General features: G+C 44.9%; 1 protein-coding gene across 12 annotated transcripts in view; it reads right to left on the bottom strand.

Annotated features, from left to right (window-relative positions):
• The window catches only part of LOC137411652 (uncharacterized), a 248,836-nt gene that overhangs the window by 26,531 nt on the left and 208,314 nt on the right, over nucleotides 1-13,991 (bottom strand). For 10 of the 12 annotated variants that reach the window (XR_013621776.1, XR_013621780.1, XR_013621773.1 and 7 more), the window contains 5 exons: nucleotides 13,702-13,758; nucleotides 10,521-10,862; nucleotides 6,252-6,365; nucleotides 4,571-5,565; nucleotides 2,935-3,045 (listed from right to left, as the gene is read on the bottom strand). Coding sequence is in view for 1 of the 12 variants with exons in the window: in XM_068097002.2 (XP_067953103.2) it covers nucleotides 6,268-6,365; nucleotides 10,521-10,862; nucleotides 13,702-13,758 (497 nt within the window). In the remaining 11 variants the exon portion in view is untranslated. The remainder of the gene's footprint in view (nucleotides 1-2,934; nucleotides 3,046-4,570; nucleotides 5,566-6,251; nucleotides 6,366-10,520; nucleotides 10,863-13,701; nucleotides 13,759-13,991) is intronic. The other 2 variants (XR_013621778.1, XM_068097002.2) reach the window with 2 other exon arrangements.

The following is a 13,991-nucleotide window of genomic DNA, read 5'->3' as shown; positions in this document are numbered from 1 at the left end:
GAGTTCTGAGATCAGCCCAGCAGTTCTCTGAGATGAGACAGAGTTGAGGAGGATTTGGCAGATGAGTTGAGAACGTGCGTCAGCATTGCCTCGTATTGAATCGTATCGCCTATGAACTGAATTACCTCGTTGTACACGAACTTTGCCCTGTTCCCCGCGCTCTGCGCAGTATTAATCGCATGCTGTAAAGAACGACCCATGCCGGGCCACAGACACGCGATTTCCCTACTGCCTGCCTTCGCCTGGATACGTGCCGTGACCGCCAGAGGGCTACACGCTGGGTGAGCTGTTCCAGGAGCGACCGAAGCAGGTGTGATTGGCGCGTGAACATCCTTCCTCCATCTCCCCGTGTATGTGAGTGGGCCCATTGTCTGGGGATAAGTTAAGATCGATTAAGCTTCTGCCCTGTGTCCCTTTCCTTCTTCAAATCCCTGTACATAGTGAAAATAAATCTTGTTCTTTTCTTCTGATTTGACCGTCCTGTCTTTTCCATCAATGGCTTCGCATGGTACGAATAAAACCGCTCTAATCGGGTTCCAATAGAAAAGTAACAGCACGAGTCACGTGATACGCATTCCGCTCGGGCGTACTCAATTAAGCGTGGCTCGTGCGAGGCTCGATCCCCGCTTCCGTTGCGGCGTGGGTACCAAAGGTACGTGTGAATTTGTCCCGAAACCCTTTTCCTCATTTGCCCGGAAGTGGCGACTCGGTCTCGCGGACCCGAAGTCCCAGGGGGAAAAAGGAGTTTAATCTCCCCTTTTGTAACGGGAACGGGCTTCGAAGATCCGCAACAACATATATATATATATATATATATATATATATATATATATATATATATATATATATATATATATATATATATATTGTTACGTGCTCCTCCCCAACCCCCTGGTCATGGTGTACCTCCGAGCCCCGAGAGGAGTCACAGCAGAAAAATGTGTTATTCTGTATGTCAAAGATCAATGGGGAAGCCACACCAATTGTTGCTCACAAACAAATATTGTATTAAGATCACACAAGAATAACAGTACAACAATAATAGTAATCAAAAGTACAATCAATATATGTCCTATGATGGTACCATCAGTTTCGTAACATATAACTCACTGTGCTCCAAGTGAGTGAACTAAGAACATTCCCAATGTCTCTTATTCCCGGCTTCAAGCCAAAGTTGTTTCGCTCCAGCGATCGTCAGATCGCTGTCCAATCGAGACCAGAATCCCGTTGGGTTGGCAGTTACAGTCCTGCTGCCAAAGCTGTGCAAAGGCACCCCCCAGGCGACTGGGAAATCCAAAGGCGCCCTCCAGGCGACTGGGAAACCTAAAGGCGCCCTCCAGGCAACTGGGAAATCACACCCTCGGGTATGGACGTTCCACAGCTCACAGTCGGAAAACGTCAGATTTAACTTCAAAATCCGTGTTGCACACACACACCAGATAGGTCTGAATGCGGTGAAAACGGCTAAAGTCAAGCAAAAAAAAACCTTGCGCAATGTGCAAAGGCTGAAGCGAAGCAAAGAAACCTTGCTCGACATGCAAAGCGCGTGAGTCAAAATGGCCGACGGCCCGTTCTCGAGACGTAACGGCCCTTCGATGATTCTCTTCGGAATCAATCGCAAAACCTGACACGCAGGTTGATCTGTCACAGCGATAACAACTGTCGCAGGAATCCCTTTCCTGGGAAACCCAAAGTTCACTCGTGACTCTTGCTCGCCAACGTTTGCTCCAGACCGCAACGCAGCTATGTTTCTTGTCCGACTCCACTCGCTCCGCCTTCTTTCCCTCTTCTTCCTCTTCGTCGTCGTCGTCCGGTTCCCAATCCGGTTTCCGGTTTCTTTTAACTCTAACTTTTCCACCTTTTGAAAACAGTTCATAAACAATAAACCTTTTGAAAACAATAATAGTACATGGAACCAGAAATGTTTCAAGTGGATGAAAACCACAACAACAGAAGTGACGAATCCGTAAAACTATATATATACATTCCTGCAAAATGAAGAGGAGACGGAGAAATGGGGAGGGAAAGGGAGAGAGGGAAAGGGAGAGAAGGAAAGGGAGAGATGGAGAGAGAAGGGGAAAAGGGGAATAGAGGGAGGGAAGGGAGAGGAATAAGAAGAGGGGGAGAGAGAGAGGAGGGAGCAAGGAGGGGGGAGAGAGAGGAAGGGCGGGGAGAGCAACGCCTCACCAAACATTGTTGTGAACTCCAGGAGGAGGTGGGAGAAGGCGAGAGAGGATGGAGTGGAGTACTGCAATTTGTTAGGAGGGGGAAGAGCGAGGAGTGGACAGAGAAAGAGAGAGAGACGGGAGGCAGAGGGGGGTGGTTAGAAAAGGTGGAGGAGAAAAAAGTACAAAAGGAGGGGGGTGGAGAAGATGTTAACCAAGAGAATGATATGCTATGTTATGAGAATGATATGTTATGACACCCGCAGACTCATGTCTTGAGCCAAATTTTTCAATTTAAACTGCGGAAATGAGCTTAAAGCAGCAGTTCCCACTGCGACAAAAAAGTGTACATTTGTTCTCCAGGCGTCTACGGCCGTCTCCAAGCAGTATTCATACCTTTATTTAATTTGCACACGTTTTAGAACTAAAATGCCATAAGCACAAGAATCTCTCAACCTGAGCCAAATTTCAAAATTTAGAACTGTGCAGAATTGAGTTTAGCAGCAGTTCCGACTGCTAAAAAAAAAGGTTCATTTGTTCCACGGACGTTTACGGACGTCTCTGGGAGTCTGGCACAGATAAAGTACACCAAACACAAATACAGCAACCACAAAAATTAACATTCAAAATAAAGTTCTTTGAAAGTGAAATTCGTTGAGGAAATTCGCGAAATTCAATTCACCCAGGCTTCTCTTGCCAGCCACCTGAACCATTAAGGCAACACCATGCTAGATCTGCACTGCATTTTCGTTTATCACAGAGAACGTACCATGAAATACTCAACATCACTTTTGGAGAGTTGTGGATTTCTTCCTCGATCGCTTCTCTTGTCAACATTGCCAGTTTCGCGGTTCCTTCTTCACAGTCTTGCATTCAGCTCCTGCTGAAACATGAAGTGGGGCTGTAATCTGCCACATGGAGTAACAATTTCACGAGCTACGATTTTGATATTGATACTCACATCATGTGATATTTCCTTTCCATAAGCCATTTTTCCAGATCTCATGTTATTCACATGCTATTTGCATTTCATACCGAGATACATTTTCTCTACATGAATGAGGTCATGGAAGGCAGAATTAACAGTGGGGTTAGGGTGTTAACAAATGGCCATAGTCACCACAGGAAAAAAAGGACAGGAAAGGAAGACAGAGGAGGGAGAGAGAGAAGGGAACAGAGGGAGAGAGAAAGAGAGAGAGCAAGAGAGACACGTGGGAGAGAGCAAATAAGACCAAAGCTTATAGTCAGGGGGCTTAGCAGCATATTTATCGAAAATGGGGAACGGCTTGACAAAAGCGCCATTTTTATTTTGGTCGTCCATTAGACCATCTATCTATAATTCCAGTAATCTCTGTGTGTTTGTTTGTTTGTACGTTTGTACGTTTGTTTGTCTGTGACCGCTGTTTCTCGACAACCACGGGTCCGATATACTTGAAACTTGCCAGGTATATTGCTGGGGACCCGAGGATGTGCCTTTTCAAGGTTTGAAATTAATCGGACAAGTAGTTACCGAGCTATGGCGATTTCTTTACCAAACACCGCAAGCCGTTCGCTTTGGACCAAACCATTGCATGTAAATAGAGGGGGGGGGGGTTCTGTGGTCGTTGCGAATTGACCAAACCATTCATGTAAATAGAGGGGGGGGGGGGTTCTGTGGTCGTTACTGCCACGTGGTTTCAAAGTTTTTTTTTGTTGTTGTTGTTTGCACGCATGTTTTTTTGCACCCACGTACGGGCACGCCCTAGGATGTTTACACACACACACCCCTACACAAATTTTTTTTTTTTTTTTTTTTGGCAAGGAACGGGCACCCACGTACGGGCACGTCCTAGTATACAATAGATTTAGGACCGGAGGCAATAAATATACAATGTTCTTCACCTTTTTATTGGACAAAAACCAAGGACAAAAACCAATTATGTACATATTTTCAACAAGGAGGCTAACTTTTATTTCATTACATGCAGTGTTATTTGTAAAACTTATGCATGCCTGCATAATAAATCTTACGCTTCCATGTAATAATAATTCGTAATATAATACCGAGTGTCTACACAAATGTGTTATACTTGTGACTCGCGCACCTCTCATATATCTAACATGTACGCAACTACAAGGATGTAATGACAATATAGCTTTAGAACAGACATGTTGTTCAAGGTAATTTGTCCAGCAATTTATGTATTTACGATTTTAGTCTAACTCCAATAGCTAATGATTTATTTGCATAAATGTATTGCTCGGTATTATGCTGTGCGAGTCGTATTTGCGCAAAAGTCAAACACTGTATATGTCTTGCCTCCGGTCCTAATTCTATTACATATGGTCCAATGAACCACTAAAATAAAAATGGTACTTTTGTAAAGTCGTTCCCCCCAAAAATTGCTAAGCTGCCTAATTATTACCTTGCCATGATATTTAACCCCCCGGGGATCTTTGACTAGTCCAGGGTTAAACATGACAATTCCTCTCGTCTTCTTTCTTGCTCTTGAGGAGTTTCAGTTGTTTTGGGTGCAGCCATTCCTCTTGTGTTTGCTTCTCATCTTGCTTCATGCTGTAGAAAAGGTAAGGCTGCTCTGGAGGCAACTTTTGCATATCATTTTTTTTGTCAAGTTTGCTTCTTGTACATTTCCTTCTTTTGGTAGAAGCCATCTTCCTGCAAAATAAAGAGGAGACGGAGGGGGAGAAACGGGGAGGGAAAGAGAGAGAGAGGAGAGAGAACGGGGAGGGGAAAAGGGGAAGAGGGGAGATAGGAGAACAGAGAGTGGGAAGGGAGAGGAATAAGAGAAGGGGGAGAGAGAGAGAAGAGAGAGGAGGGAGCAAGGAGGCGAGAGACAAGAGGGTGGGGGAGAGCAACGTCTCACCAAACGTTGCTATAAACTCCGGGAGGAGGTGGAAGCGAGCGAGAGAGGTTTTTTTTGGGGGGGGGGGGGGTTTTGTATACAAGATCGAGGCTCGTGAAAGAGCGAACATTAATCACACAAAAAGTCAAACCGACACAAAAAAAAACACAAAATAAGGGGAGTGGTGGACAAGATGGGGAGAGAGGGGGAAGTAAACAAACATTTGAGAGCAGGGGCATCGAGAGAAATGTGGGAGGGAGAGGGCTTGGGCGGAGGTGGGAGAGGTATAAAACATATGGACACTGCAAGGACTTCCAGGAAAGAAGTTGGAATTTCAAAAAAGTGGATCTGGGGAGAATTAGCGGGGGTAGAAAAGATCAAGGTTTTGGATGGGGGAAGATAAGAGATGGTGGTGAACAGCTGTTTTAAAGACGTGGAGGGAGGAGTGGGATTGAAGGGAGTGGGGGAGTTTGTTCCAGAGGCGGGACAAAAGGGGAATGAAAGAGTGAAGGTGAGCAGAGAGCCGAGATTTTGGCAGTTTAATCATAAGAGGGTTGCTGCAATTTATTAGGAGGGGGAAGAGCGAGGAGTGGACAGAGAAAGAGAGAGATGGGAGGGAGGGGGTGGGGGGGTTGGGGGAGGGTGGGAAGGTAGAAAAGGTGGAGAAGAAAAGGTACAAAAGGAGGGGGGTGGAGAAGAGGTTAACCAAGAGAATCATATGCTCTGTCATGAGAATATGTTATGACACCCGCAGACTCATGTCTTGAGCCAAATTTTTCAATTTAAACTGCGGAAATGAGCTTAAAGCAGCAGTTCCCACTGCGACAAAAAAGTGTACATTTGTTCTCTAGCGTCCACGGACGTCTCTAAGCAGTATTTATACCTTTATTTAATTTGCACACACGTTTAAGAACTAAAATGCCATAAGCACAAGAATCTCTCAACCTGAGCAAAATTTCAAAATTTAGAAGTGACTGCAGAATTGAGTTTAGCAGCAGTTCAAACTGCTAAAAAAAAAAAGGTTCATTTGTTCCACGGACGTCTCCAGGAGTCTGGCACAGATAAAATATACCAAACACAAATATGGCAACCACAAAGATTAACCTTCAAAATAAAGTTCTTTGAAAGTGAAATTCATCGAGGCAATTAGCGAAATTCAATTCACCCAGGCTTCTCTTGCCAGCGACCTGAGCCATTAAGGCAACACCATGCTAGATCTTTTCGTTTATCACAGAGAACGTACCATGAAATACTCAACATCACTTTTGGAGAGTTGTGGATTTCTTCCTCGATTGCTTCTCTTGCCAACATTGCCAGTTTCGCTGTTCCTTCTTCACAGTCTTGCATTCAGCTCCTGCTGAAACATGAAGTGGGGCTGTAATCTGCCACGTGGAGTAACAATTACACGAGCTACGATTTTGATATCGATACTCACATCATGTGATATTTCCTTTCCAGAAGCCATTTTTCCAGATCTCATGTTATTCACATACTATATGCATTTCATACCGAGATATATTTTGCCTGCAAGAATGAGGTCATGGAAGGCAGAATTAACAGTGGGGTACTGGGGCTTAACAAGTTGCCATAACCAGCACAGGAAAAAAAGAACAGGAAAGGATTCGAGAGGAGGGAGAGATAGAGAGAGAAGGGGAAAGGGAGAGCGAGAGAGGGAAGCGAGAGAGAGAGAGGGGAGAGAGACTTTATGTCCTTTGATTACAAAAGTATAAAAAAAACAATAAATGATACAACAACAACAACAACATGCATTTTAAAGGCCATTTTCCCTGCTAGAGCGGGGGTTAGCCTTGCGGTCCCCATGACAATCTCCATTTTGCCCTATTTTCTGCATCTCTCCTTGTTAACCCCCTTGCCCGCATTTCTTCTTCCACCATCTTTAGCCAAGTCTTTCTCAGTCTTCCCCGTCTTCTCCTTCCTTCCTCTTCACAGCATCAATCACAGGCTCTATTCCCATCATCTTTCGCAATTCATCATTTGTCTTCGTCTCTCTCAACGATACTCCGCACATCCGTCGAACCATTCGCATTTCCACCCTTTCCAACCTTCATTGCTGCTCTACGTTCATTACTCATGTCTCGCTCCCATAAATCATAACACTTCTCACACATGCAGCATACACCTTTCCCTTCAGCTTCAACGACACTCCTCTCATCATCAGCACGCCACTCAATTCCTGAAACTTCTTCCATGCACATCTCACTCGAGCAACTGTTGCCGAGTCTGATCCACCCCATCTCCATTCAGCATGTCTCCGAGGTAGCAAAATGTTTTCACACCTTCCAGCTTCACGCCGTCTCCAAGATCCAACTCAACATTTCCTCCATCTGCAGCTCCCTCTGTGCACACCTTACATTTGAATGTAGCTGCCACACTGGTTAATGACCCTCTCAGACCACTACATTTTTGATGAACCCACTCAGCGCACATTGTACACTGAATGGAGTTCACTCCGACACCCTTCCTTCACACAACACAGGGCCACTTCCCAGTTCTTTCCACCTCACCACATGCTTTACCACTTGCCATCACCTTCGTCTTTCCGATATTCACCTTCAGACCTTTTGTCTCCATACATTCCTTCCACGTGTTCATCTTTTCCTTCAGTCCATCCATACTTTCCGCAATCAACACCAGATCATCTGATTACAACTCCCACGGTAAACCCTCCTTTACGTTCTGAGCCAGCACCTCCATCACAGCTACAAATAGTAGTGGACTTAGTACCGACCCCTGATGCACTCCCACCTTCACCTCAAACTCACCACTGTTCCCGTCCTTCGTCCTTACAGCTGTGCGCGCTCTTTTGTACATTACCATCACTAATCTGATCAACCATTCCTCCACTCCTAACTTCCTCAATGCCCATGTCAATACTTTGCGTGGAACCCGATCGAATGCTTTCTCCAGATCAACAAACCCAAGAAACAACTTCTTCCTCTTCTCCATGTACTTCTCCTGCAACTGCCTCACAATGAAAAGCGCGTCTGTCGTTCCTCTTCCTGGCATGAATCCAAACTGCATTTCGTCGATCTTCACTTTCTTCCTTATCCTCCTCTCCAATACCCTTTCCAATACCTTCATTCCATGCTCCAATAACTTTATCGCTCGATACGAGCCACAGTCCAGAGGGTCACCTTTCCCCTTGTATAGAGGGACGAGGGTACTCAGTTCCCAATCCACTGGAATGCGGCCTTCTTTCACCACCAGATTACAGATCTCTGTCATTCTCTTCACACCCCAACTTCCTGCTGCCTTCAACATATCTCCCACAACTCCCGTCGGCCCTCCCGCTTTTCTACCCTTCATTGCCTTTATCGCTTCCTCAACTTCCTTCTCAGTTATCTTCTCTGCCGGTCCTAAAACTGGGTTACTCTCCATGTTGCCATCCCATTTATTCTCTGTATTCAACAGCATTTCCATATATCTTTTCCATCTTCCTTTAATTCCATCTGGGTCGACAACGATTTGTCCCACTTCATCCTTCAAGCAACTCACCCCCATCACATCACACCTCTCTTTCGCTATGTGCTTTGCAATCCTGAATACTGCTTTCTGACCCTCTTCCGAATCCAAGCGTTCTCCGAACATTTTCCGAAATGCCTCCTGCGCCTTTGCTACCTCTTTCTTTGCAGCCTTCCTGGCTGCCTTATAACTTTCATGCTCTGCTGTTTCTGCTCCCGTACCCTTCGCCTTCTGCCACTCCTTGAACTTCTTCCTCTTCTCGTCAATCCTCTTTCCAACTTCATCATCCCACCACCATTTTTCCGAGTGCCTCGGTGGTCCTTTTGTCCATCCACATACCTCACCAACGGCTCCCAACAGACTAGCTTTCATCGACATCCAACCACTTTCAAGCTCAACCACATCAGCCTCGACCCTACTCAGCCTCTCTTTTAATGCCTCCCTTACTGTCACCTCTTTCAACCTCCACACCTTCATTCTCGGTTGGTACTTCACCCGCCGAGCTCTCCTCGCACCTTTCACCCTTACGTCGCAGACAACCAAGTGGTGCTGTGAAACAGCCTCCTCCCCCGGGATCACCTTTGTGTCCCGGAGGTGCCCCCTATCTCGCCTACGCACCATCAGGTAGTCAACGGTTGTCGTCGACCCACCTGACGTGTATGTAACAAGCTTATTATCCTCTTTCTGGAACTGAGTATTACAAATCAACAAATCAGCTCCATCAGCAAACTCCAAAATCCTTTCACCTTCTCCATTTCTCACACCATATCCGTAATGCCCATGAACTCCATCAAAACCATCCATACTCCTTCCCACATGTCCATTTAGGTCTCCTCCTACCACAACAACTTCCTCATCTTTCACGTTTTCCATCAGCTTCTCTATCGTACACCAGAACTTGTCCTTCTCTTCATCGCTTCGACCAACCTGCGGAGCATATCCCGAGATGACGTTCACCAAGAGCTTTCCAATCATCATTTTCACCATCATCAACCTATCACTCACTCTAGTCACACTCACCACACTGTCTACAAACTCCTCAGAAAACAGGACACCAACACCATTCACGCCCTCCGGGCACCCTTGCCACACAAACTTGTATTTCTGTCCCTGCCTACCCTTCACCATTCTCACACCACTTCCCTTCCATCTCGTCTCTTGCACACAACATATGTCCACTCTTCTTTTGACCAATACTTCCACCACTTCTCCTGATCTCCCTGTCATTGTCCCTACATTCCATGTCCCAAACCTCAGAAACCGATCTCCACTTCGGGCTGTACCCTGTCCACATGTAGTTGTAATTGTTATGGTTCTCTTTTTGAGGCAATGTTTTTATGGCCCGATGCCCTTCCTGACGCCAACCCTCCTAGTCGCCTCTTACGACACGCAGGGATACGGCGTACCTATTCTTATCCGGGGTACACACTGGGAAACGTTTAAAACATGGAAATTCTGGGTGGTGGGAGGGGGCGGCGTCAGCATCACGGCTGCGGTTTAAACATATTTAAATAAATATTTAAACAAAATCATGAAAAACAATCTGGGAAAAGTCTCTAAGTGAGAACGTGGATTTGAGAAAGCAGGAGCAGAGGTGAAAGAAAAACGAGATATAGGGGGCGGGGCACAAGTCGAGACGAGGAGGCCGCACGAGACACCAGGCCGCACGAGGTGCACGAGGCGCGAACAAAGAAACGACTAATTACACACAAATTTGCAACAACTACAAAACCAAAACCAAATAGAAACACACAATAACACATACACAACAAAATACGCAGCGGAAATTTGGCAAAGAAATGAACGGGAAAACACTCAAACTTTGATGCCGTGGAGAGATCGAAGCAAGCCCCGTCGCTCGAGGGACCGGAAGCTACCGGTAGGTACAACCGGAAGCGTCCTACCACATGCTATATTTTTATATTTTTTCATGGTCCAAGGCTAATTTTCTCTTGTTTACAATGTCCAACATTTTGGGGATCGCCTCTAAGAGCCAAGCAAAAATGCGACCGAGGGTCCTGAAGCTCACCTGAATCAGGAGCAACAGTCACTGCTCGAACGGCTCCATCCTGAAGTTTCTTTTTATGTGCCGCTTTGGTGCCTTCAAATGTTGCTTTTTCAGTTTGTGCTGCTCTCACCTTTTTGGCAGCTGTTTGCACTTTTGCACCTGAAGCGTTGGTTACATTGTTAACCCTTCTCACAACAGCTGCAGGTGAAGCTCTTGCTTGCCCTCGGCCCCTCTCCGATTTTCTGGCGGAGACTTCAGCCAGTCTGTCATTTTTCCCAGCGTTAGCTGTTCCCTTCAGCTTTCGCCTCATTTCTTCTTTCGGTCGGTTTTTCCCAACCAATGTTCTTTTTCCTTTGTTACCTGCTGCAACATGAAAAGTCAAAAAGTGAGGAATTTTTTTTTCACTTGAGAGACACACATGAACAATTGTATTTGATTTGTTAATTCTATGCATTATTCAGAGGATTATTTAATTAGTAATCTTTCATTGCAAGCCACTCAAGGACCACTCTCATTTTCTGAAAGACTTGTTGTATCTGCCACAATTGTAGTCTGTGCATTATGGTCATCTGTATGTTTGCATTGCCTGGAGTGGGAGACTAAGAGTACCAGTCAGCCAAAACATACACAAAATACATTGAATACTGTCAGCCAAAACATTCACAAAATACAGGTCGCATTTATACAAAAACTCAAAGATCAAGTGTCGATAGATTGAACAGCAAAGTTATTCGCAAGCGAAATCAAATAACATAAAAAGTGAGATCATAATTCACCATTTAAATTAAACCAGCCAAAAGTGTGAAATGGTTAAAAACAATTCAAAACTTTTGGAGGAGCATTTTTCAGGGTGGCTCAGTCTGGACTCATAAGAAACTCAAATATCATTCACTAGAGCCCAAACCTCCACCAGCATGAACAATTTACGTTTTGTCTCCCAATGATAAGCCGGATATGGATCCTGACCTGAATCAAAATTTAATCAATTCTTCCTTGTCACAGACCAAACCTGTCCACCTCCACCTGTTCAATTCCATCCATAATGTTTTGAGATATCGTGGTATGTATCGTTTTGGCCCTATCTCTCTATGGTGAAGAATCACTGAAAATAATTCGAGTTTCTGGATCGAGATCTTCACCAAAACCGAATAATTTCGTCCTTGTCACACACCCAACATCTCAAACAAATTTCTTCTGCATCTTTCCACAACGTTTTGAAATATCCTGTTCACAGACAAACAGACAGACAAACAGGCAGACAGGGGTGAATACTGAAAACATAACCTCCATCAACCTTCGGTGGTGGAGGTAAGTATGGGCTTCATTTTTACCTCCACCAACAAAGGTGGATGGAGGAATGTTTTCACCCCTATCTCTCAGTCTGTTCGTTTGTGAACAAGATATCTCAAAAATTTACGGACGGATCCGGACGAAATTTGGCAGAGTGGTAGGGCATGTCACAAGGACGAAATGATTCTATTTTGGTGAAGATCCGAATTCGGATCCGGCTGGTAGAATATTTAACGTGATGCTTCAGCAATGGGAGATCGGGCAAAAACGATACGTAGCAGGATATCTCAAAAAGTTAGGGATGGATTTGGATGAAACTTGGTGACAGGTTGTGTGTGTGTGTGTGTGTGTGTGTGTGTGTGTGTGTGTGTGTGTGTGTGTGTGTGTGTCAGTCAGTCAAGGACGATTTGATTTTGTTGAAGATCTGAATATGGCTTCGGATATTAGAATTATTTAATTATTTAAGTGATTCTACACCATTGAGTGATCGGGGTAAAACCAACATATAGCAAGATATCTCAAAAAGTTATGGACGTACTTGTACGAAACTTGGTGAACAGGTTGTGTGTGTGACAAGGAAGACGCTATTCAATTTTGGTGAAAATCCAGATCCAGTTAGTAGATTTTAGGTGATTCTTCACCATTTGTCGATAGAGCCAAAAACGATATGCAGCAGGATATCTCAAAAAGTTGAGGATGTACGATTTTGATGAAATGTGATTCTGTGTTGTGATTTTCTGGTCCACTCTGGTAACCTGGTGTTGGCTTAGCGGTTAGGGTGCCGGCTTAGGATCCTAGGATCCTGGGTTCGATTCCTGGTCGATCGCTGAATTTACGCCAGGGGGGTTGACTCAGCCTGTCATCCTTCCGAGGTCGGCAAATTGAGTACCAGCTTGCTGGGATGAATGATCACGGTGTGTACCCCGATTTAGAATAGGTACACCGTATCCCTGCGCATCGTAAGAGCGTGACCAAGGGTTGGCATCAGGAAGGGCATCCGGCCATAAAAAACATTGCCTTAAACAGGGAACCATGATTGTCCTGGGGCCCAACCATGATTGTCCTGCGAAGGGGCAAGAAGAAGAATACATGGTGGATATAACCGTTGGAATTCTAGAAGCAAAAAGGAAATTAACATTACTAGCGCGTGACTCGGCGTGCTGCGCATGCCTCACCACACGTCGTTTCGGAGGGGTAGTCATCTTTGACCATTTCGGTGTCTTTTGGGTTTCATGGTGTTTTGGGTCTTCAGGGCCATTTGGGTCTTTGGGGTCTTTTGGATTCCCTGGGCCTTTAAGGGTATTTTGGATCTTTGAGGTGTTTTGGGTCTTTTGGGTCTTTTGGTTCTTCTTGGTCTTTAAGGGTGTTTTGGGTCTTCGGGGTGTTTTGGGTCTTCGGGGTGTTTTGGGTCTTTGGGGTGTTTTGGGTATTCGGAGTGTTTTGGGTCTTCGGTGTGTTTTGGGTCTTCGGGTATTCAGGGTCTTTGGGTATTCAGGGTCTTTGGGTATTCAGGGTATTTTTGAGCCTCAGGGCCTTGAAGGGTATTTTGGGTCTTTGGGGGTCTTCAGGGTGTTTTGGGTCTTCAGGGGTATTGGTGGTCTGAAGGGTCTTGGGGACATTAAAGGGTCATCAAAGGTCTGAGGGGTCTCAGCAGTCTTAACGCAATTAAGAGGGTTAATTAAGAGGGTGGTAATTTTATTTGAAGAAGAAGAAGACGTTGTCGTCGCATATAAACATACATACATACATGCATGCATACGTATGTACATACATACATACATACATACATACATACATACATACATACATACATACACGTTTGCTCTGTTATAATAAGAAGATATACAACACAGCAAAGTCAATGTGGGATCGAGAAATAGTCTCAGATTCTACTTATTTGCATTTTTCTTACCTTTAGAGTCTTTATCTTGAAAGATGCGGGCCAGGTAGTCAAAAAACATTTTGCAGCCTGTTAAAAACGATAAGAACCAAAAATGTCAATTTTAAATACATGAATAATTAAGCATGCACTAATGAATGTGATGAAATTGTCATCTAAGTTACGACACTGATGTTATTCTCCTCATTGCCGCTACGCGACTCCTCCGCTGCTCCTATAAGAGAGACTGCCTTTCAGCGCAGAAATTAGTTCTGCGCTATGTAACTCTTTAGCACCTCTGGGCTTCCGTAGAATGGTAAGGA

The sequence above is a fragment of the Myxine glutinosa genome, chromosome 1, assembly GCF_964187855.1.
Source record: "Myxine glutinosa chromosome 1, kmMyxGlut1.1, whole genome shotgun sequence".
NCBI lineage: Eukaryota > Metazoa > Chordata > Myxini > Myxiniformes > Myxinidae > Myxine > Myxine glutinosa.
The sequence above is the reverse complement of the archived record's forward strand: the minus strand, read 5'-3'. Positions and strand labels throughout refer to the sequence as shown.